Genomic DNA, 18,688 nt, shown 5'->3' on the forward strand with positions numbered 1-18,688 from the left:
GTTTGCATCGATCTGTTTCTCATTTCTTTCTTCTCTTCATTGATCTGTTGCCCTTTACTATAGCCATTGCATACTATCTTTAATTTTTATAGCATTATAGTAAATCTTGGTATTTGGTATAGGGCCTTATTATTCTTTAGGAATGTTGGGTATTCTTGGACTTTTACCAATCGGTATAAATTTTAGAATCATCCTGTCCAATTCCTTGAAAAATTTTGATTACAATTGCATTGGACTTACAGATCAGTTTGGAGAGAATTATATTGCTCTATTTTTTGTGTCTTATAGATGAATGTGAAATTGCTGTAGTTTTCTTTCAGGTCTTTGAAGACAGCCTCGTAATTTTCTGCATCTGGATCTTGTACATCTTTTGTTAGATTTATTTTATTTTTGTTGTTGTTGATATCTAGTAGAGTAGCCACTTTGCTTAACTAACTTTATTTTTAACAGTCTGTCTAGATTGTTTTGAATTTTCTTGGTAGACCATTACATCATCTGAGAATGTCAGTTTTGTTCCTTCCTTTCCAGTCTTTTTAGTTCTCTTTCTTTCTTATGGAGCTTCCTGGGTTAGGGCCTCTAGTAGAGTACTGAGGAAAAGCAGTGATAGTGGGCATTCTCTTCTTTGCTTTAAAGAAAACTGCTTACATCAGAAATTACTGATTTTAATGGGCTTAACTAAAAGGAGATGGTAGCACAGGGAACTCTGCATAGTACTCTGTAATGGCCTCTGGGGAAAGAATCTAAAAAAGAGTGGAGATAAATACGTATACACACACACACACACACACACACACACGTATACATATATTTATAGCTGATTCACTTTGTTGTATGCCGACAACTAACACAATACTATAAATCTACTACAATAAAAATTAAAAAGAAAATAGAAAAAAAAAAAAGAGAAACATGCCTTCAAATGGGAAGTAAATCCCCTTTTCAGGGGTTTCAGAAACAAATTTTTTGAAGTTTTTAACAGCTGATTTTTATTAACTTCACTTTGTTATTTTTTTTTAAATTGCAGATTTGCTGTTGCTGAGTCTGATTGTAATTTAGCAATTGCCTTGAATAGAAGTTATACAAAGGCTTATGCAAGACGAGGTGCTGCTCGATTTGCTTTGCAAAAATTAGAGGATGCCAAAAAAGGTATTAATGTTTTCCAGGTCATCATTATCCAAAAAGTTATTTAATAGTTTAACTGATTCTTTACAGAGAATACTAGATAATCACAGTTGCTATCTTTAGAGATCTTTCTATATTGAATAAAACTGATTTTTGCAATTTAAAATGTATTTTGATATTTTGGGAAAAGACCTTGTTATTTGCCACTGATTAAACTTTGGTTCATATTCTCATTCAACCATGTGTTCACTCTGTTACCAGGGGAAAGTTATGTATCTTCTCTAATTTTCAGTTTCTTATATGTGAGACAGATTAAAACATCTTGTTGGCTTTTGTGAGGCTAGAGGTAATGCATGAACCTAACACATTTTTATTTATTTTTAAATTTTAATCCTTTTATTATTTCATAAAATAGGCTTGTGTAGTATAAATCAGAAAATCGGAATGAAGTTTATGTCTGAAAGATTGTGCTCCTTCTTGGTTTTATGAGATATAACTTATGATAGCAAGTGTTCTTCCCTCGAAGAAGGAGGTGATCTGACACAAGGATTAAGGGTTTTATCTGTCCTGGGAGAATGGAGGAAATCCAGTGGAATAATGTCAGTATTTCTTAGTCCTCTTAATTTAAACTGTCCCCTGTAAGCAGATGACTGCTGTTTTATACAGGTTTTTGAATACCATATATCTTTTTTTGATTATTTATTTGTTGTTGGTTACCCTGAGTCTTTGTTGCTGTGTGCAGGCTTTCTGTAGTTGTGGCTAGTAGGGGCGACTCGTCGCTGTGGCACATGCGCTTCTTATTGTGACTTTTCTTGTTGTGGAGCCCAGGCTCTAGGGTGTGTGGGTTTCAGTCGCTGTGGCTCACGGGCTCCGTCCTTGCAACTTGTGGGCTCTAGAGCTCAAGTACAATAGTTGTGGTGCACAGGCTTAGTTGCTCTGAGACATGTGGAATCTTCCCGGACCAGGGATTGAACGCGTGTCCCCTGCATTGCAGGCAGATTCTTATCCACTGTACCACCAGGAAAGTCCCATATATCTTTTTTTAAATTATATTTTTAATTGAAGGATAATTGCTTTACAGAATTCTGTTGTTTTCTGTCAAACCTCAACGTGAAGCAGCTATAGGTACCATATATCTTTTAAATATTCTGTTATCTTCTGTTTTACTCAGATTATGAAAAAGTATTAGAACTGGAACCAAATAACTTTGAAGCTTCAAATGAACTCAGGAAAATTAATCAGGTAAACTGTAGTTATTTAAATTAAGTGTGTTACTTACTACCTTTATTTGACAAAGTAAATGTTTCTGTATAGACTTGTACTATGTAATGTAGACATATTTCTAATTTTAATTCTTTGCACTAGAGAGTTTTTTTTAAACTAAACACATTGTAAGCTAGAGGTGGTATAATGGTATTTAAAGATTCTTAATTGTTACCTTAAAAAGTTGTCTAAGATATTTAGAACTACTGCTGCTTTATTTTATCCAGATGACAGAATTATTTTTCTTTATCCCACTAATTTTTCTAAATTGTCTTGTGCTTTGTTTTTGTACTATCACATATTTCTTTGATTTTTGTAGTTTTAAAGTTGCTCCATCTTTATGGTTTATACAGGGAAAATAATACTAAATTTTTAAAAGTAAGAAAATAGATATTAACTGTAAAATTTGCTGTCAAATTATACTTAATAGTGTGTATTCCTTTTACTTTCCTTTTGCATCACTTATAATTATTTTGCCATCTGTTGAAAGTAGCAGTGATTGAGGAAAGTCTGCCTTTAAATATCACCATTACATAATGCATATAAAATCTCTTGGTAAATACCATCAACTTGACTCTAATTGTGAACTGTGTTGTGTATTTTTGTGTTTTATCCTGGATGGTCAGATAATGACTATGAATAGTAAATTTGAGAGATTTGGTGATGTGGTCTCAATTACCTTCTTTATTTTTAAAAATTGTTCCTAGAACAGTGTAGAAATTCAAAAGAATCTTCGTTGAATAAATAAATGAATAGCTCTTTAGTGAATATTACTGTAATTGGAATAAGATATACATTAAATTTGCTTTTTAATTTTGTTAGTAGATTTTGAATTGGAGTAAATATTTTAATTATTTGAAATGTGGCAGGAATTCTAATATGAATAGTTTGTTATTTTAAAGTCAAACATGTATGCATCTTCCATTACTTGTTTTATTTAGCTGACTGCTATGTCTTCTAGGCTTTAACTTCCAAAGAAGACTCATATCCAGAGGAAACTGATACAATGGTTAAGTCAGATGAAGGAGAGAAAAAACAGATTGAAGAGCAACAGAATAAACAACAGGCTATTTCGGAGAAAGATCGGGTAATCCAGGATTCTAACATGTATATGTTTTGCTGAGTTTACTCTTAGATTTTGTGTATCAGTCAAGTTTTTGTCTTTCTTAATATTATATTAAAATTCTCCTTCAATAGAAACTGAAAATTAAATATACTAAAACTTCTGGAGCCTACCAATTAAAACTGAGTAATTGATGACTTAATACATAATTATAAAAAATGTTATATATAAGTTTAGGAAACAAATTTTGAGCATTTTGACATCTGTTTACATATAAATGGTTATAAAATTAACATAGAAATAAATTACAGTGCTTCCTTGGTGGCTCAGTGGTAAAGAATCCACCTGCCAGTATAGAAGACACGCATTTGGTCCCTAGTCTGGGAAGAGCCCACATGCCGTGGGGCAACTGAGCCCAGTACCACAGCGACTGAGCCTGTGGTCTAGAGCCCGGGAACCTCAACTACTGAAGTCTGTGTGTTCTAGAGCCCATGCTCCTCAAGAAGAGAAGCCCAACCATTGCAATGAAGAGTAGCCACCACTCACTGCAACTAGAGAAAGTCCACGAGCAGCAATGAAGACCCAGCACAGCCAGAAATAAATAAATGTATTAAAAAAAGAAAAAAAAAAAGAAATAAAACTGATTCTTATTTATTTTTCATTAAATCACACTGAACTATTTTTTTTTCCCCCTTTTTGGCCTCACCACGGGGCACATAAAATTTTAATTCCCTGACCAGGGATTGAACCCACGCTCCCAACAATGAAAGTATGGCGTCTTAACCGCTGGACTGCCAGGGATGTCACACAATGAAGTATTTCTGATAAAAATTTCTTTAGACTTAATTTAACATACTATAGGCTTTCATGGACCTACAGAGGATTCCTAATAAAAATTTATGGAATGATTATTGATTGTGATATGTCTGACTCTGATTATAAATAAATGTTAAAATGAAATCTAGTATACCTTCCAATACAATTTGATTTATTCTCTGTTTAGGCATATTAATGTTACTGAATAGTGAGCTGTACAGTCTGATACTCTGTTCTTTCACACAAATTATTTGGATTATGAAATTCTTTTGTACAGATTCTATTTTTTTTTGATTGTGCCTCGCAACTTGGGGGATCTTAATTCCCCAACCAGGGATCAACCAGTGCCCTCAGCAGTGAGAGTGTGGAGTCCTAACAACTGGACCACAAGGAATTCCCTGCACAGATTCTGATATAATTAAAGAGTAGAGTATTTGGGCCTGTATTTATTAAAATGTGTTTTTCATTTAAACTTCATCTAATCTTTAATTGGTAAAATAATGGTTAGTACTGCAAGATAATATAGTAGCACACTTTTTTTTGGTACCGAAAAGAGAAGAACACCATTTTAAAAAACAACCCAAACAAGATTCTAAAACATCTCATGGATTTTTAGCAATTAAAAAATAGTTTAATTACTGATATAATAATGATTGGTATACTAGCAGTGTTGCTAAAAATTTGAATTCAACTACTTTTTTTTAAAAAGTCTTCTCCATACTTCTTTCTGAAATGATAGGGAAATGCATTTTTCAAAGAGGGGAAATATGAAAGAGCAATCGAATGCTATACTCGAGGGATAGCAGCAGATGGCGCTAATGCCCTTCTTCCAGCTAACAGAGCAATGGCCTATCTGAAGATTCAGAAGTAAGTATTGGTTACCTTTAATTCTTTGCAGGATGAAAATGAAATTTACCGTAAAATGGTATGTTATCTAAATAGTTAAATTTAACTCACTCTTAAGCATTAAATGAGAGAGGGTGTGTGTGTCATAGTGCATATTCAGTAAATGTTGTTTAGTTGCTTGGTCATATCTGACTCTTTGTGACACCGTGGACTGTAGCTCGTCAGGCTCCTCTGTCCACAGGATTTTCTAGGCAAGAATCTTAGAGTGAGTTGCCATTTCTTCTCCAGGGAACTTTCTGACCCAGGGATTGAACCTGCATTCTCTTGTATTTAGCAGATAGATTCTTTACCACTGTGCCACTAGCTCAAAAGTACTTACTCAGTTTTGGTCTGGCATTACACAGTTTAACACTTCTTTAATTGCTTTATGCTATTCTGAATTAGTGATTTAAAATTATTTTTAATCTCAGAACCCTTTGGGCAGAATCTTATCTGGAAGCATATGCATATATGACAAAAGAGAAGTGCTGTCGTTGAAACTGCTGACTGATTACATACAGAACTAAAACTTGGTCCTGTGATACTAACCACATATTTCTGGATGCACTCAAGGGCTCCATGTTGGACAATCAGCAGAGTAATATATCTGATGATAGAAACTATGTCTTTGTTGTAATACTACACACTAGTTATAGAATTAAAGATTCCTATAAATATTATAAGTAGAGACTCTAAACTTTTTGGTGCCACAGACCGTTTTGGTTGCATGGTGCACCTTTCTCAAGATAATATTTAAGTGTGTAGTTATACATTTAGGATTACAAAGGAAACCAATTATATTGAAATAGAGTTTTAAAAATATTAAGATTTGTGACAGTTCACTTCAGTCACTCAGTCGTGTCCTACTCTTTGCCACCCCATGGACTGCAGCACGCCAGGCTTCCCTGATCATCAACTCCCGGAGCTCATGTCAATTGAGTTGGTGATGCCATTTAACCATCTTATCCTCTGTCGTCCCCTTTTCCTGCCTTCAGTCTTTCCCAGCAACAGGGTCTTTTCCAGTGAGTCAGTTTTTTGCATCAGGTGGCCAGAGTATTAGAGCTTCAGCTTCAGCATCAGTCTTTCCAATGAATATTCAGGACTAATTTCCTTTAAGAGCTTCCCTCATAGCTCAGTCAGTAAAGAATCTACCTGCAATGCAGGAGAGCTGGGTTCGATTCCTGGGTCGAGAGGATTCCCTGGAAAAGGAAATGGCAATCCACTCCAGAATTCTTGGCCTGGAGAATCCCATGGATAGAGGAGCCTGGCAGGCAACAGTCCCTGGGGTCGCAAGAGTTGGACACAACTTAGCGACTAAACCACCACCAATTTCTTTTAAGATTGACTGGTTTGATCTCCTTGCAGTCCAAGGGACTCTCAAGAGTCTTCTCCAATACCACAGTTCAAAAATGTCAATTCTTCACGGTTCAGCCCAGTTTATGGTCCAACTCTTACATCCATACATGACTATGGGAAAAAAGATAGCTTTGACTAGAAGGACCTTTGTTGGCAAAGTAATGTCTCAGGTTTTTATTATGCTGTCTAGGTTGGTCATAGCTATTCTTCCAAGGAGCAGGCGTCTTTTGATTTCATGGCTGCAGTCACCATCTGTAGTGATTTTGGAGCCCAAGAAAATAAGTCTGTCACTGTTTCCATTGTTTTCCCATCTGTTTGCCATGAAGTGATGGGACTGGATGCCATGATCTTTGTTTTTTGAATGTTGAGTTTTAAGCCAACTTTTCACTCTCCTATTTCACCTTCATCAAGAGGCTCTTTAGTTCCTCATCGCTTTCTGCCGTAAGTAAGAGTAGTGTCATCTGCATATCTGAGGTTACTGATACTTCTCCCTGCAATCTTGATTCCAGCTTGTGCTTCATCAAAATTTGTGATATAATGGTTTTAAAGATTAACACGCTGCAGAGGCTTCCCTGGTGGCTCAGTAGTAAAGAATCCGCCTGCCAATGCAGGAGACACAGGTTTACTCCTTGATCTGAAAAGATGCCGCATGCTGCAGAGCAACTAAGCCTGTGTGCCACAACTATTGAGCCTGTGCTCTCGAACCTGGGAGCCACAACTACTGAAGCCCATTTGCTTGCTAGAACCTGTGCTCCACAACAAGAGAAGCCACCACAATGAGAAGCCAGCTCACTGCAACTAAAGAGTAACCCCCTTTCACTGCAACTAGAGAAAAGCCACATAGCAATGGAGACTCAGCACAGATATAAATAAAAAAATAAAAATATTAAAAAGAAATTAAACACACTACAAAATGAGAAACTGCATTTAAAATATAGGCAAGTTATAGAGAGTGTCATACTGAGTGAAGTAAGTCAGAGAAGGAAAAATATAATAATAACATCCCTTATACGTGGAATCTAAAAAGAAATGATACAAATGTACTTACTTACAAAACAGAAAGAGACTTACAGATTTAGAAAACAAATCTATTGTTGCCAGGGGGAGGGGATAGTTAGGGATTTGGGGAAGGTCATGTACACACTACCATATTTAAAATGGGTAACCAACGAAGACCTACTGTACATCACATGGAACTCTCCTCAGTGGTATGTGCCAGCCTGGATGGGAGGGGTGTTTGGGGGAGAACGGATACATGTGTATGTATGACTGAGTCCCTTTGCTGTTCACCTGAAACTACTATAACATTGTTAATTGGCTATACCCCAGTACAAAATCGGAGAAGGCAATGGCACCCCACTCCAGCACTCTTGCCTGGAAAATCCCATGGACGGAGGAGCTTGGTGGGCCGCAGTCCATGGGGTCGCTAAGAGTCGGACATGACTGAGCGAACTTCACTTTCACTTTTCACTTTGCTGCATTGGAGAAGGAAATGGCAACCCACTCCAGTGTTCTTGCCTGGAGAATCCCAGGGATGGGGGAGCCTGGTGGGCTGCCGTCTATGGGGTCACACAGAGTCGGACACGACTGAAGCGACTTAGCAGCAGCAGTAGCAGCAGTACAAAATGCCACTAGAATTTGGGGATGTTCACCGACACGTCTTCTACATATTGATCAACCAGTAAGTGTGTCTAGGGAATGCCCAGAAAGCAGCACAGATGATTACATTACCAGTGTAATAACAGTGGCTCATGGTAAAGAATTTGCCAGTTTGAGGAGACGCAGAAGACGTGGCTTTGATCCCTGGGTCAGCAAGATCCCCTGGAGGAAGAAATGGCAACACACTCCATAACATATAGCTTCACTCTTTGGCGTCTAAGTGACTGCTAGGGACAGAGTTGCCTGCTGGTTGGCCAGCTGTGTCATAGGAGCATTTACAAACAGTTACTATGATCACATGCAAACAAACATGAGATTAAATTGCCTCATTATTTCTGAAATAGTGATACCTCAAAGATATCTGTGACAGATGTGGTGTGGTATGAAAATATCTGTGATTTTTATTGGTGACAAAGTCATAGGTACTGCTTTTACTAATGTTGTTTATTATCTGCAGTTGTAATTGAAAGGGAAGCTACATGTCATTTAAAAGTTTATGGTAGTAAGGATGTAGTATTTTTCCCATCCAGATTTTTAGATCTCTCAAAGGATCACAGGCTATCATAGAAGAAAATTTTAATTTGTATTTAACTTCATTGAAACTAACAGACTCACTAGAGATGTATTGTTTTGATTAGACTGAGTAAAAGTCATTGCATTTCTTACTAACTTGGGAAAATTTTGAATTTCGCTATTCAGGAATTGCACATGATTAAAAAATTGTAAGGCCTACATTTTTAGGTTTGATTAATGCCAAGAATAATACCGTCTAATAGATGAGAGATTATATCTATATTTATGAGGCCTCTAATTTATTGTGTTCTGTTGGTTTAGTTGATAACCACAGAAGTATATCATAGCAAGTTTTTATTTTTAATTTAAAAGACCTATGTGAGTCTTACTTGCATGTCTTTCTAGTATGTCTTAATTTTTTTTGGCCGCATTGCCCAGATTGCAGAGTCTTAGTTCCCTGACCAGGGTTCAAACCTGTACCCTCAGCAATGAAAACGCTGAGTCCTAGCCATTGGACCGCCAGGAAATTGCCTTTAATGTGTCTTCTGGATGTACAGTTGACGTCTGAAGTTTTCTCTACTAAATAGTGAGTGCTGTCAGGCACTGTCTGTCATAGACTAGATGAGGAAGAGGGAAAAGAGCAACTTTTCAAACAGGAGTTTGAATGGAACCAAGATGTCAAGGGATGGTATGATTAGTGAGGTGAATAGACAGCTCTAGTGTCCCAGTGCAGGTTCAAAGACACAAGAAGCAAAAATTCCATGGTGCCTTCTGGAAAGGGCAGGAGGATCATATGATGACTGATACGCAGGGGCACTGGCAGAGATAAGGCTGGAGAGTCAAGCAAGCCCCCAACTTCGTGCTCTGCAGAGGAACTCAACTTCATCCTAAGAAGTGTGGAGACCATGCAGTATCTTGAATGGGAAAATGATGTAATCAGTCATGTAGAGAATAAACTGGTTGGGGCATGGACATGAACACACACAAACATAATCTTTCTTTTGCTCAGAAGTGAATTAAAGAATTCAGAAAAAAAGAAAAGAATTCAGGGGTGTTTAATCTTGTTCATATTAGGTCTTATTTTGAAGGTAAGATGGCATTCATTTAGGTCTTGGGAAGAATGTGATCACAGAAGATTCTTTTTTTTAAAAAAATTTTATTATGAAACTTTTCATAGTAAACTCTGTGTACCAAATCATCTAGTTTTCACAAGCCATACCTTTTTTGTCGTATTTAGTTCCACTTTTTTCCCACCTGAGTTATTATAAAACAAATCATGGACGTGATATTTCATCCTTTAAGGATGCTTCACACATAATCACAATACCATTATTATGCCAAGTAAATCCATAACAATTCATTAAATGTCATTTTAATATATGAGGATATCAAGATTTTTATTTTATTTTTTTTAACTTTTCTTTTTTGTTATGAAGCAGTACCCAGTCAAACTGAATCGATTGCTGATTGCATGACTGAGTAGAATTCATGAAAAGTATTAGATGATATTCTTTCACATACACAATGAATTCGAAGTATGAGTGTGTTGTTTTCCTTAGGTGATATGTAGTATGGGTAAGTCTTAATTAAGTTTGGAGAATTGATGCCAGTTATTGTTAATGTAGTAACTGTACATGTTGAGAGTTGGAGGGGAGGTATGCTGTATTTTGTCTGCTTTATTCATATTTTACCATCATTAATTCCATCCTTTCACCAGACTAATTTCTGACTTCACTTAATCTGTTACCTTCTCCCTCCTCAACCAGAGGATTCCAAAATTTGGTGAGAAGAAAAAATTTAGAAGTTAGTCTTTTCCCTTAAAGAGAGATTTGGGAGATATATATATTTTATATTAGAAACTCAGTTGACATGAAATTTTCTATAAGCTACATTTTCCTCCTTAGTATTTATATCATGTTTAATAGGTATGAAGAGGCTGAAAAAGACTGCACACAAGCTGTCTTGTTAGATGGCTCATATTCTAAAGCTTTTGCCAGAAGAGGCACTGCAAGAACATTTTTGGGAAAGTTAAGTGAGGCCAAACAAGGTAAGACTATTTTTGTAACAACTGGTACTCACTCTCCCTGTTGACACTCCCAAGTTATAGTAGCAGACATTTTCGTAGCCTTTCCACGGTTTGAGGATACAGAACTTAGAGAAGTACATTTTCTTTCACAGTTTAGGTTTGCAAATTTGGAGAAATTCAGTTTCCATAGTGGGCCTGGTTATCTTCTAATAGCAGTACAGTCTGGCCAATTGTCATTCAAAATTAATGAAAAATTTGAATTATAGGTGAGAAGGAAAAAAGCAGGAAAAAAGCAAGAATGAAAAGAAAGGGAATCAACAGTCAGGAGATACAGGATAATGTGAGATCTGTAATGATGTCTTCCTTTTTCCCTTGATTGCTGATTATTATTTTTTTTCACAATCTGTCTTTTTAGTATTTATTCTTGGTCATTTTGAAGAACAAGCTTATTTCTCTTGTGTATATTTTCTGTTTTATTTGTTTCTGCTCTTTATTTCCTTCCTTCAGCTGTCTTTTGGCTTAATTTGGCAGTTTTCTAACTTCTTGATGCATCAGTAGTTAACTAGTTGATTTTCAGCCTTTGTTTTGTGACATGTTCATTTAAATCTGGCAGTTTAAAGTCTGGCTTCAGCTGTAGCCCGTGCATTTTTTAAATTATGGTAAAATATGCATAACGTAGAATTTACTGTTTAAACCATTTTTAAGTGTACAATTCAGTGCACTGAGTACATTGACCTTTTGTGCAACCATCACCATCGTACATCTACATCTCCAGACCTTTTTCACCATTCCATTTTGAATACTCTGTCGTTTGCCCCTTCCCTCTAGCTCCTGGTAACCAGCATTCTATTTTCTGTCTCTGAATTTGACTATTCTAGGTACCTCATATGAGTAAAGAATCATACAATAGTTATCCTTTTATTTTCTGGCTTACTTCACTTAGTGTGTCTCCAAGACTCATCCATATTGTAGCATATATCAGAATTGGATTCCTTTTTAAGGCTGAATAATATTCCATGATCTGGAATTCTCTTAGATTCTCTCTTACATTTGGTGAGTTACCCCGTCATTTGTTATCAGTGTGAGCTTTGATAAGTAGATGACCTCTAGCCCTCAGTCCTCAGTTGTGTCACTGTGAAGTTAAATTGTAGTGAAGGTTATCTGAGAATTGATATAAAGCAAAGAGAAAAGCACTGAATAAGCATTAGTTCTTATTATTGCTCACCAGTTTCCTAGCATCCCGAATAAAGCTTCTTGAGATATAGGTATGGGGTTATTAACTAAATATATGATTTCTTGAACTCCATAAGGTATTTGCATTAATTTATTATGTTTCTTAAAAATTCGTTTTAGATTTTGAAACTGTTTTACTTTTGGAGCCTGGAAATAAACAGGCAGTAACTGAACTTTCTAAAATTAAAAAGGTAAGCGTTCTTCTTTCCACCAAAATATGGTCCTATCTTCTGAAGCATAAATACCTTTATTTGCTGTGTGATTAACTTGGGAATATTTTGATAGTTATAATTACAAATTTATTTTTAAGGAATTAATTGAGAAAGGACACTGGGATGATGTCTTTCTTGATTCTACTCAAAGGCAAAATGTGATAAAACCCATTGATAATCCGCCTCATCTTGGATCAACTGTAAGTAAACCTGAAGTTTTCTCCTTGCTATTTAAATATCACTGGTATGATAAATTGAGTTGAAACAAGCTGTTGAATTAGTAGGTCTCTTAAGAGATATGTTGAGATCTCTTCCTAGAACCAGTTTTAGAATCTTAAAAAAATACTTCTTAGGAATATTGGCATAAGAAAATTGGAGAAAATGGAACTGTTTTAAGTTCTGGCATAACTTTTTAAAGTGTCCTTAACTTTAACACTAAATATTTCTTCATATTTTCTGATTAAAAAGGAATTTGAAGCAGTTGTGCATTTTGTAATTAAACGTCTTTTATTTCTTTTACTGTTCTTATTTGAGATGGGGATTTTATTACAGTATAGTCTGGCAACTTCTGTGGGGTTAGATCTAAAATGAACACTTTGGCAAAAATCTAGTACAGGCATACCTCATTTTATTGCACTTTGCAGATACTGCATTTTTTACAGATTGAAGATTTGTGGCAACCCTCTGCTGTGCAAGTCTGTTGGCACAATTTTCCCAATAGTATTTTCTTTACTTTCTGTCTTTGTGTCACATTTTGGTAATTCTCTCAATATTTCAAACTTTTTTGTTAATATCATATTTGTTATGGTGCTCTGTGATCAGTGATCTTTGTTACTATTATGAAAAGATTATGAGGATGAAGGCTAAGATGATGGTTAGCATTTTTTTGCAATAAAAGAATTTTAAGTTATATACATTGTTTTTTTAAAGACATGCTGCTATTTCACACTTAAAAGAGTATGGTATAGTGTAAACATAACTTTAATTATGCATTGAGAAACCAAAAGCTTTAGGTGACTTGCTTTATTGCAATATTCACTTTATGTGATAGTTTGTAACTGAACCTGCAGTATCTCTAAGGTATACCTGCAGGCAAAATTATTCTTAAGAATATATGCTGCATATTGTTTTTAGTATACTATACTGTTTTTTATTAAGTCTGACAAAGCCAGTTTTTCCTGCAGTATTGGAACGGAAAGAGTAGATGGTAAAATTCAGCGATTTGTCTTGTGTTGGACTTTCAAAATTGAATCATTTAAGGCATGTATTATTATATATGTATGTGTTAGTCTCTCAGTTGTGTCTAACTCTTTGTGACCCTATGGACTGTAGCCCACCAGGCTTCTCTGTCCATGGGATTTTCCAGGCAAGAATACTGGAGTGGGTTGCCATTTCCTTCTCCAGGGGATCTTCCTGACCCAGGGATTGAACATGCATCTCTTATGTCTCCTGCATTGGCAGGCAGGTTCTTTGCCACTAGCGCCACCTGGGAATTCATATATATGTGTATATGAATTTATATATATACATATAAATTTGACTATCTGATAATTTCTGATATTTTCTTAGTATCATATATGGAAATTATGAAAGATAAAATACATATAAAAAAGTACCCAGGACAAATTAAAATTTAAAGGATAAAGTGAACACCTATGAAACCACCAACTGTGTCAAAAAGTTGAAACGTATCAGCCTCCAGAAACCTCCCTGTGTGCTCTTCACTGATCATGATTCCCTCCGTGCCCCTTGGAAGTAACTGTTAATGCATGGATGATGCTTTGAAAGAAATGCTGGTTTTACAGTGAAGTCACAGCAGATATTTTCATCCTCCTTTTACTAAGGAAGAAGGGGAGGAGAAGAAAGTGTTTTGCCAAGTTCTTATTTCAAGTAACGAACAGAGGAATTCTTTAATACATTTCCTGGGTTCTTATTTTGACTTTATTCTTGCATTTTCTGAGATATTATTTCATATGCCAGGCATAAATCTAGTTGCTTTTATACGTTATGTTCATTGTCACACATCATATTTATTACCTATTCTATTTTTTACAGTAAAGGTGATTAAATGTTTAATTCAATGTGATTTATACTTTTACATCTCTGTAAAATTTTGTCACAAAAATTAATTCCAAAGTTTTAAAAAAATAAGTCTTTGTCACACTTTGCTTGTCCATAATTATAAAAACACTGCCACATGGTAAGTCAAGTATCTGTATGGAAGAATGTTCTGTGGCCAGTGTATCCTAAACAGCTTTTATAAATCTGTTGAGTTCTGTCCTCCCTCAGGTTATAAATCAATTATGTTAGTAATTGTGAAAATGCAACATGAATTTTAATCTTTTGTGGCTGGATCTCAAAACAGAACACCTCCATGAACTGAGAGATCTGGGGTAATCAATTTGTAACTGATCCAACACAAGCAAAATCATTATCTTAGTAGGAAGGGGAAAATTTGCTCTTTATTTTTGTAATAGGTCTCCGTTTTAAAATCTGGGCATTATTTGAAAAATAGTATGGCAGTTTGGAATGATGCTTTAGGTTTGATTTGAGTCCCACCTGATAAAGGCTTCCCAGGTGGCACTAGTGGTAAAAAAACACACACACACACAAAAACCCTCTTGCCAGTTCAGGAGACACAGGTTCGATTCCTGGATCAGGAAGATCCCTTGGAGAAGGAAATGGCAACCCGCTCCAGTATTCTTGCCTGGAGAATCCTATGGACAGAGGAGCCTGGCAGGCTATAGTTTATAGGGTTGCAAAGAGTCGAATAAGACTGAAGCAACTTAGCAGGTAGGCAGACCATTTCATAAGCTTTAAAATCATAGGCAGGTATGATCCCTATGTGACTTTTTCTGCTTAAGCTGAAAATTACTCATAGGTTAGTTGAAATCAAAGAAAATGATGTCCAGGAATGCTAAGGCAGTTTCAGGTGAAACAGATGTTAATTTCCTTTTCGGTCCTTTGTATGGTCTTTGTGTGAGGCCACCTGAACACTGAGGAAGGTGGTCAGGAAAGGGGTTACTTTATTCAAGCGAGAGGCTCAACCACGGAGTTCTGTGCTTAAGGGCTGCAGGTCTGACTACATACTTTTGGCATGTCTTCTCTCGAGAGACTGTAGATGAGCAGTAATCTAGACCTGCTGGACCTGGAGTTCCTAGATAGGAAATGAGTTAGTTTCCACTAATTTATTTTCTGTTATTTTATTTTCATTTTCCTGTTTTCCCATATGAAAATTTCACCTTTCTACTTGGTCTCTTTCTGTTTATTTTCATTTCTGTTTTTTTCTTGAAATGGTCATAAAGCTAAAGAATGGTCATAAAGCTAAAGAAAATTTTATGTTTCTAAATCTTAATTTAAAAAGGGATGAATTCGGGAATTCCCTGGTGGTCCAGTGGTTAGGACACTGTTTTCACTGTCAGCCACTGGGGTTCAGTCCCTGGTTGGGGCACTGAGATCCCACAAGCTGTGAGGTGTGGCCAGAAAAAAAAATGAATTCATGTTCTTATGTTTTCTTATGTCTTTCGGCTATAGTGTCGTCTTTTATGTTTTTCTCCTTTTACCAGTGTACTGTCATCCCCTCATCCCTCCCAGCCATCATCAGTAACATTGAGCCGCTCTCAGGAGCCAGTGGTCTACCCTTGAAGAGATCATCTGCTAGGAGATTCATTAGCCTGGATCAGTTTACATGTTGTCATTGACGAGATTTAGGTTTTGTTTTCGTTTTTTGCCTCATGGTGTGCCATGCAGGATGCTCGTTCCCTGACCAGGGACTGAACCTGTGTCCCCTGCAGTGGAAGTGCACAGTCTTAACCACTGGACTGCCAGGGAAGGCCCCAGGATTTGGTTTTAAATGGGACTGCGTCAATATAATTTAGTAGTTGTAGTCTATTTTTTTTATAGTCTGTTCTTTAACACTGTTTTTTAACATTAACATGTCCATTCTTGGTCAATATTTTGATAGAAAGCTTACTGGTTTTGATAGTTCTCAGCAAAGCAGAGGCCTTAGATTAACATGACTATCCTTTAGAACTGCTAGAACTGCTAACAGGATTCTGTTAACAAATTTATAATAGCTTCTTTATGTATGTGTGTTCATCCAGTAACACTCAGTTGTTACCATTAGGTCTTTTCTTAGTTATGCTAGTGTAATGTCTGGTTTTAACACTGAGTTTAGTATAAAAGGTTTTTATATTTCAACTTTTTAATTTAAAATTCAGTCATATAGTTGGAATGAAAACAATATACTGAAGAAAGTCTTTTTTTTTTAATTAAAGTATTACATGTAAGCTGAGGAAGAAATTGAAAATGTTTAACATCTGTTATGATTAAAATAAATAGTGAATGCTATTTATTTTAATAAATTAAAAACCATTATTATGGTCAAGTACTTAGCAGCTTTGTGAATATTATTTGACAAATCTTTAATCCTGGGCTGGTTTTACCCAGCTGCTACATATGAAGAAGATGCTGCTGCTGCTGCTGAGTTGCTTCAGTCATGTCCGACTCTATGCAACCCCATAGACAGCAGCCCACCAGGCTCCCCCGTCCCTGGGATTCTCCAGGCAAGAACACTGGAGTGGGTTTCCATTGCCTTCTCCAATGCATGAAAGTGAAAAGTGAAAGTGAAGTTGCTCAGTCGTGTCCGACCCTCAGCGACCCCATGGACTGCAGCCTTCCAGGCTCCTCCATCCATGGGATTTTCCAGGCAAGAGTACTGGAGTGGGTGCCATTGCCTTCTCTGGAAGAAGATGCAGTTAGGTTTAAATATTAGTCTCTCTCATACAGAATGCTGTTTATTGCCTGACCTGTTCTGCTTAGCTAGCCTACAGTACTGATGTCATTTGGCCATATTTTTTCTTGATTTTGTTGCCTCTGGGATAAACTCAAGACTCCTTGAGATGGTACACAAATCCCTTTGTAAGCTCTCTTTAAGCAGCCTTTCCGGCTTTGTCTCACCTCTCCTCCTCTTGCACCAGCCGTGGTGGACGTCTCACCTTCCCACTGGCCAGGCTGTACCGTATCACACTGCCATTCCTGTGTGCTTTTTCTGCGAAGCTCCCTGATGTCAATTTTAATCTTCCTTCCTCTTTTCTTTGGGCACCCTGTACCTTCACCTTGTATAGTGCCTTCTAATTATTTCTACATGCACCGTCTTTCCCCCATTTAGACATGCATATGGTAGGTGCCATGATTCTTTTTGTTCTTTGCATTCTCAGAAGGTATGACTTCAGATTGAATTTACTTGCAGCTGGAATATTGGCTGAAAGAACATTGTAACCTTTTAATTTGTGACTTTAAAATAAGAGACTTTTGTATATTGATGTAAAGAATTGATTTTATTGTTTTAGAAGCCACTCAAGAAGCTTATTATTGAAGAAACTGGTAATTTGATACAGACTGTTGATGTGCTGGATAGCACTGCTGCTGTGGCTACTCCAGAGTGTAATCCTGTTACCCTGGCAAGTGTAACAGCAACCACAGGCATGACAAATAAGAACTCGAGCCAAGATGACCTTTTGCCCACAAGTGATGTCCCGAAAGCCAAAGTATTGAAAATAGAAGAAATCAGTGATACTTCAGCTCTTCAGTGAGTAGAAATACTCTTATTTGATAATCATCTGAGTGGTAATAATTCCATTGATATTACTGATAAGACTGATAAGTACTGAAAATTGATAGTACTGATAAGACTTCTGGTTGTATTCTTCCCCATAACCTTTTGAACTATCCAACTTTAGATTCTGTTCTTTTTATTCTTTTTACTTAAATGTAAGAGAGGTTTTGCTGAACGAATTATCATTATTCCTTTACCATAGTGAGGAATTTAGAAATGATAACAGTACCTTGAACAAATTGATTTCATCTATTTTCTTTTCTAGAACTGAAGTAAATATGTTTCACTTTGTAATTCAGCAAGAATTTTTAATTTTTTGAAGGGAAGCTTCATAAACAGTGTAGAATTTAGGAATTGTCATTATTCTAGCCATTGGTATTTATGATTATTTGTAGGCTCTTTAAATTTTGTTCAGAATTTTTTAAAAAGTCATGCATTTTCTTAATCATGAGAATATGAAAGACATAGACTAATAGTTTACTTTGGGGTATTGAAATTTTATTATATATTCTTGCATTGCTACTCAACAGTCCTATTAAAAACTTTTTTTTTTAAACTTTGAATTCTAGTAGTTCTATTTAGAGAGATAGTATAGATTGTGGGAAAACTTTTAAGTAGGCAGACTTTTTTTTAAAGGAGGAAGCATTTCTTTCTTTTTGAAATCTTTCTTGAAACTGTGATAATTCAGATAGTACAGAGTGAAAGGTTGAGTTGTGAGTATATGTGATATAATAATGCAGTATGGGTTTCCCTGGTGGCTCAGACGGAAAAGAATCTGCCTGCAATGCGGGAGACCCAGGTTCAATCCCTGGGTTGGGAAGATCCCCTGGAGAAGGGAATGGCAACCCACTCCAGTCTTGTCTGGAGAATTCCGTGGACAATCCCTGGGTTGGGAAGATCCCCTGGAGAAGGGAATGGCAACC

The 18,688-nt window shown here is 36.3% G+C and overlaps 1 protein-coding gene across 1 annotated transcript in view; it reads left to right on the top strand.

Moving 5' to 3' along the window:
• RPAP3 (RNA polymerase II associated protein 3) overlaps positions 1 to 18,688 on the top strand; it is a 33,890-nt gene that overhangs the window by 10,197 nt on the left and 5,005 nt on the right. Inside the window, exons 6-13 of the mRNA XM_052640458.1 lie at positions 1,025 to 1,146; positions 2,294 to 2,364; positions 3,347 to 3,472; positions 5,004 to 5,131; positions 10,603 to 10,724; positions 12,057 to 12,127; positions 12,247 to 12,348; positions 17,500 to 17,738. Of these exons, the coding sequence (XP_052496418.1) occupies positions 1,025 to 1,146; positions 2,294 to 2,364; positions 3,347 to 3,472; positions 5,004 to 5,131; positions 10,603 to 10,724; positions 12,057 to 12,127; positions 12,247 to 12,348; positions 17,500 to 17,738 (981 nt within the window). The remainder of the gene's footprint in view (positions 1 to 1,024; positions 1,147 to 2,293; positions 2,365 to 3,346; positions 3,473 to 5,003; positions 5,132 to 10,602; positions 10,725 to 12,056; positions 12,128 to 12,246; positions 12,349 to 17,499; positions 17,739 to 18,688) is intronic.

Source organism: Budorcas taxicolor, chromosome 5 (genome assembly GCF_023091745.1).
Source record: "Budorcas taxicolor isolate Tak-1 chromosome 5, Takin1.1, whole genome shotgun sequence".
Classification (NCBI taxonomy): domain Eukaryota; kingdom Metazoa; phylum Chordata; class Mammalia; order Artiodactyla; family Bovidae; genus Budorcas; species Budorcas taxicolor.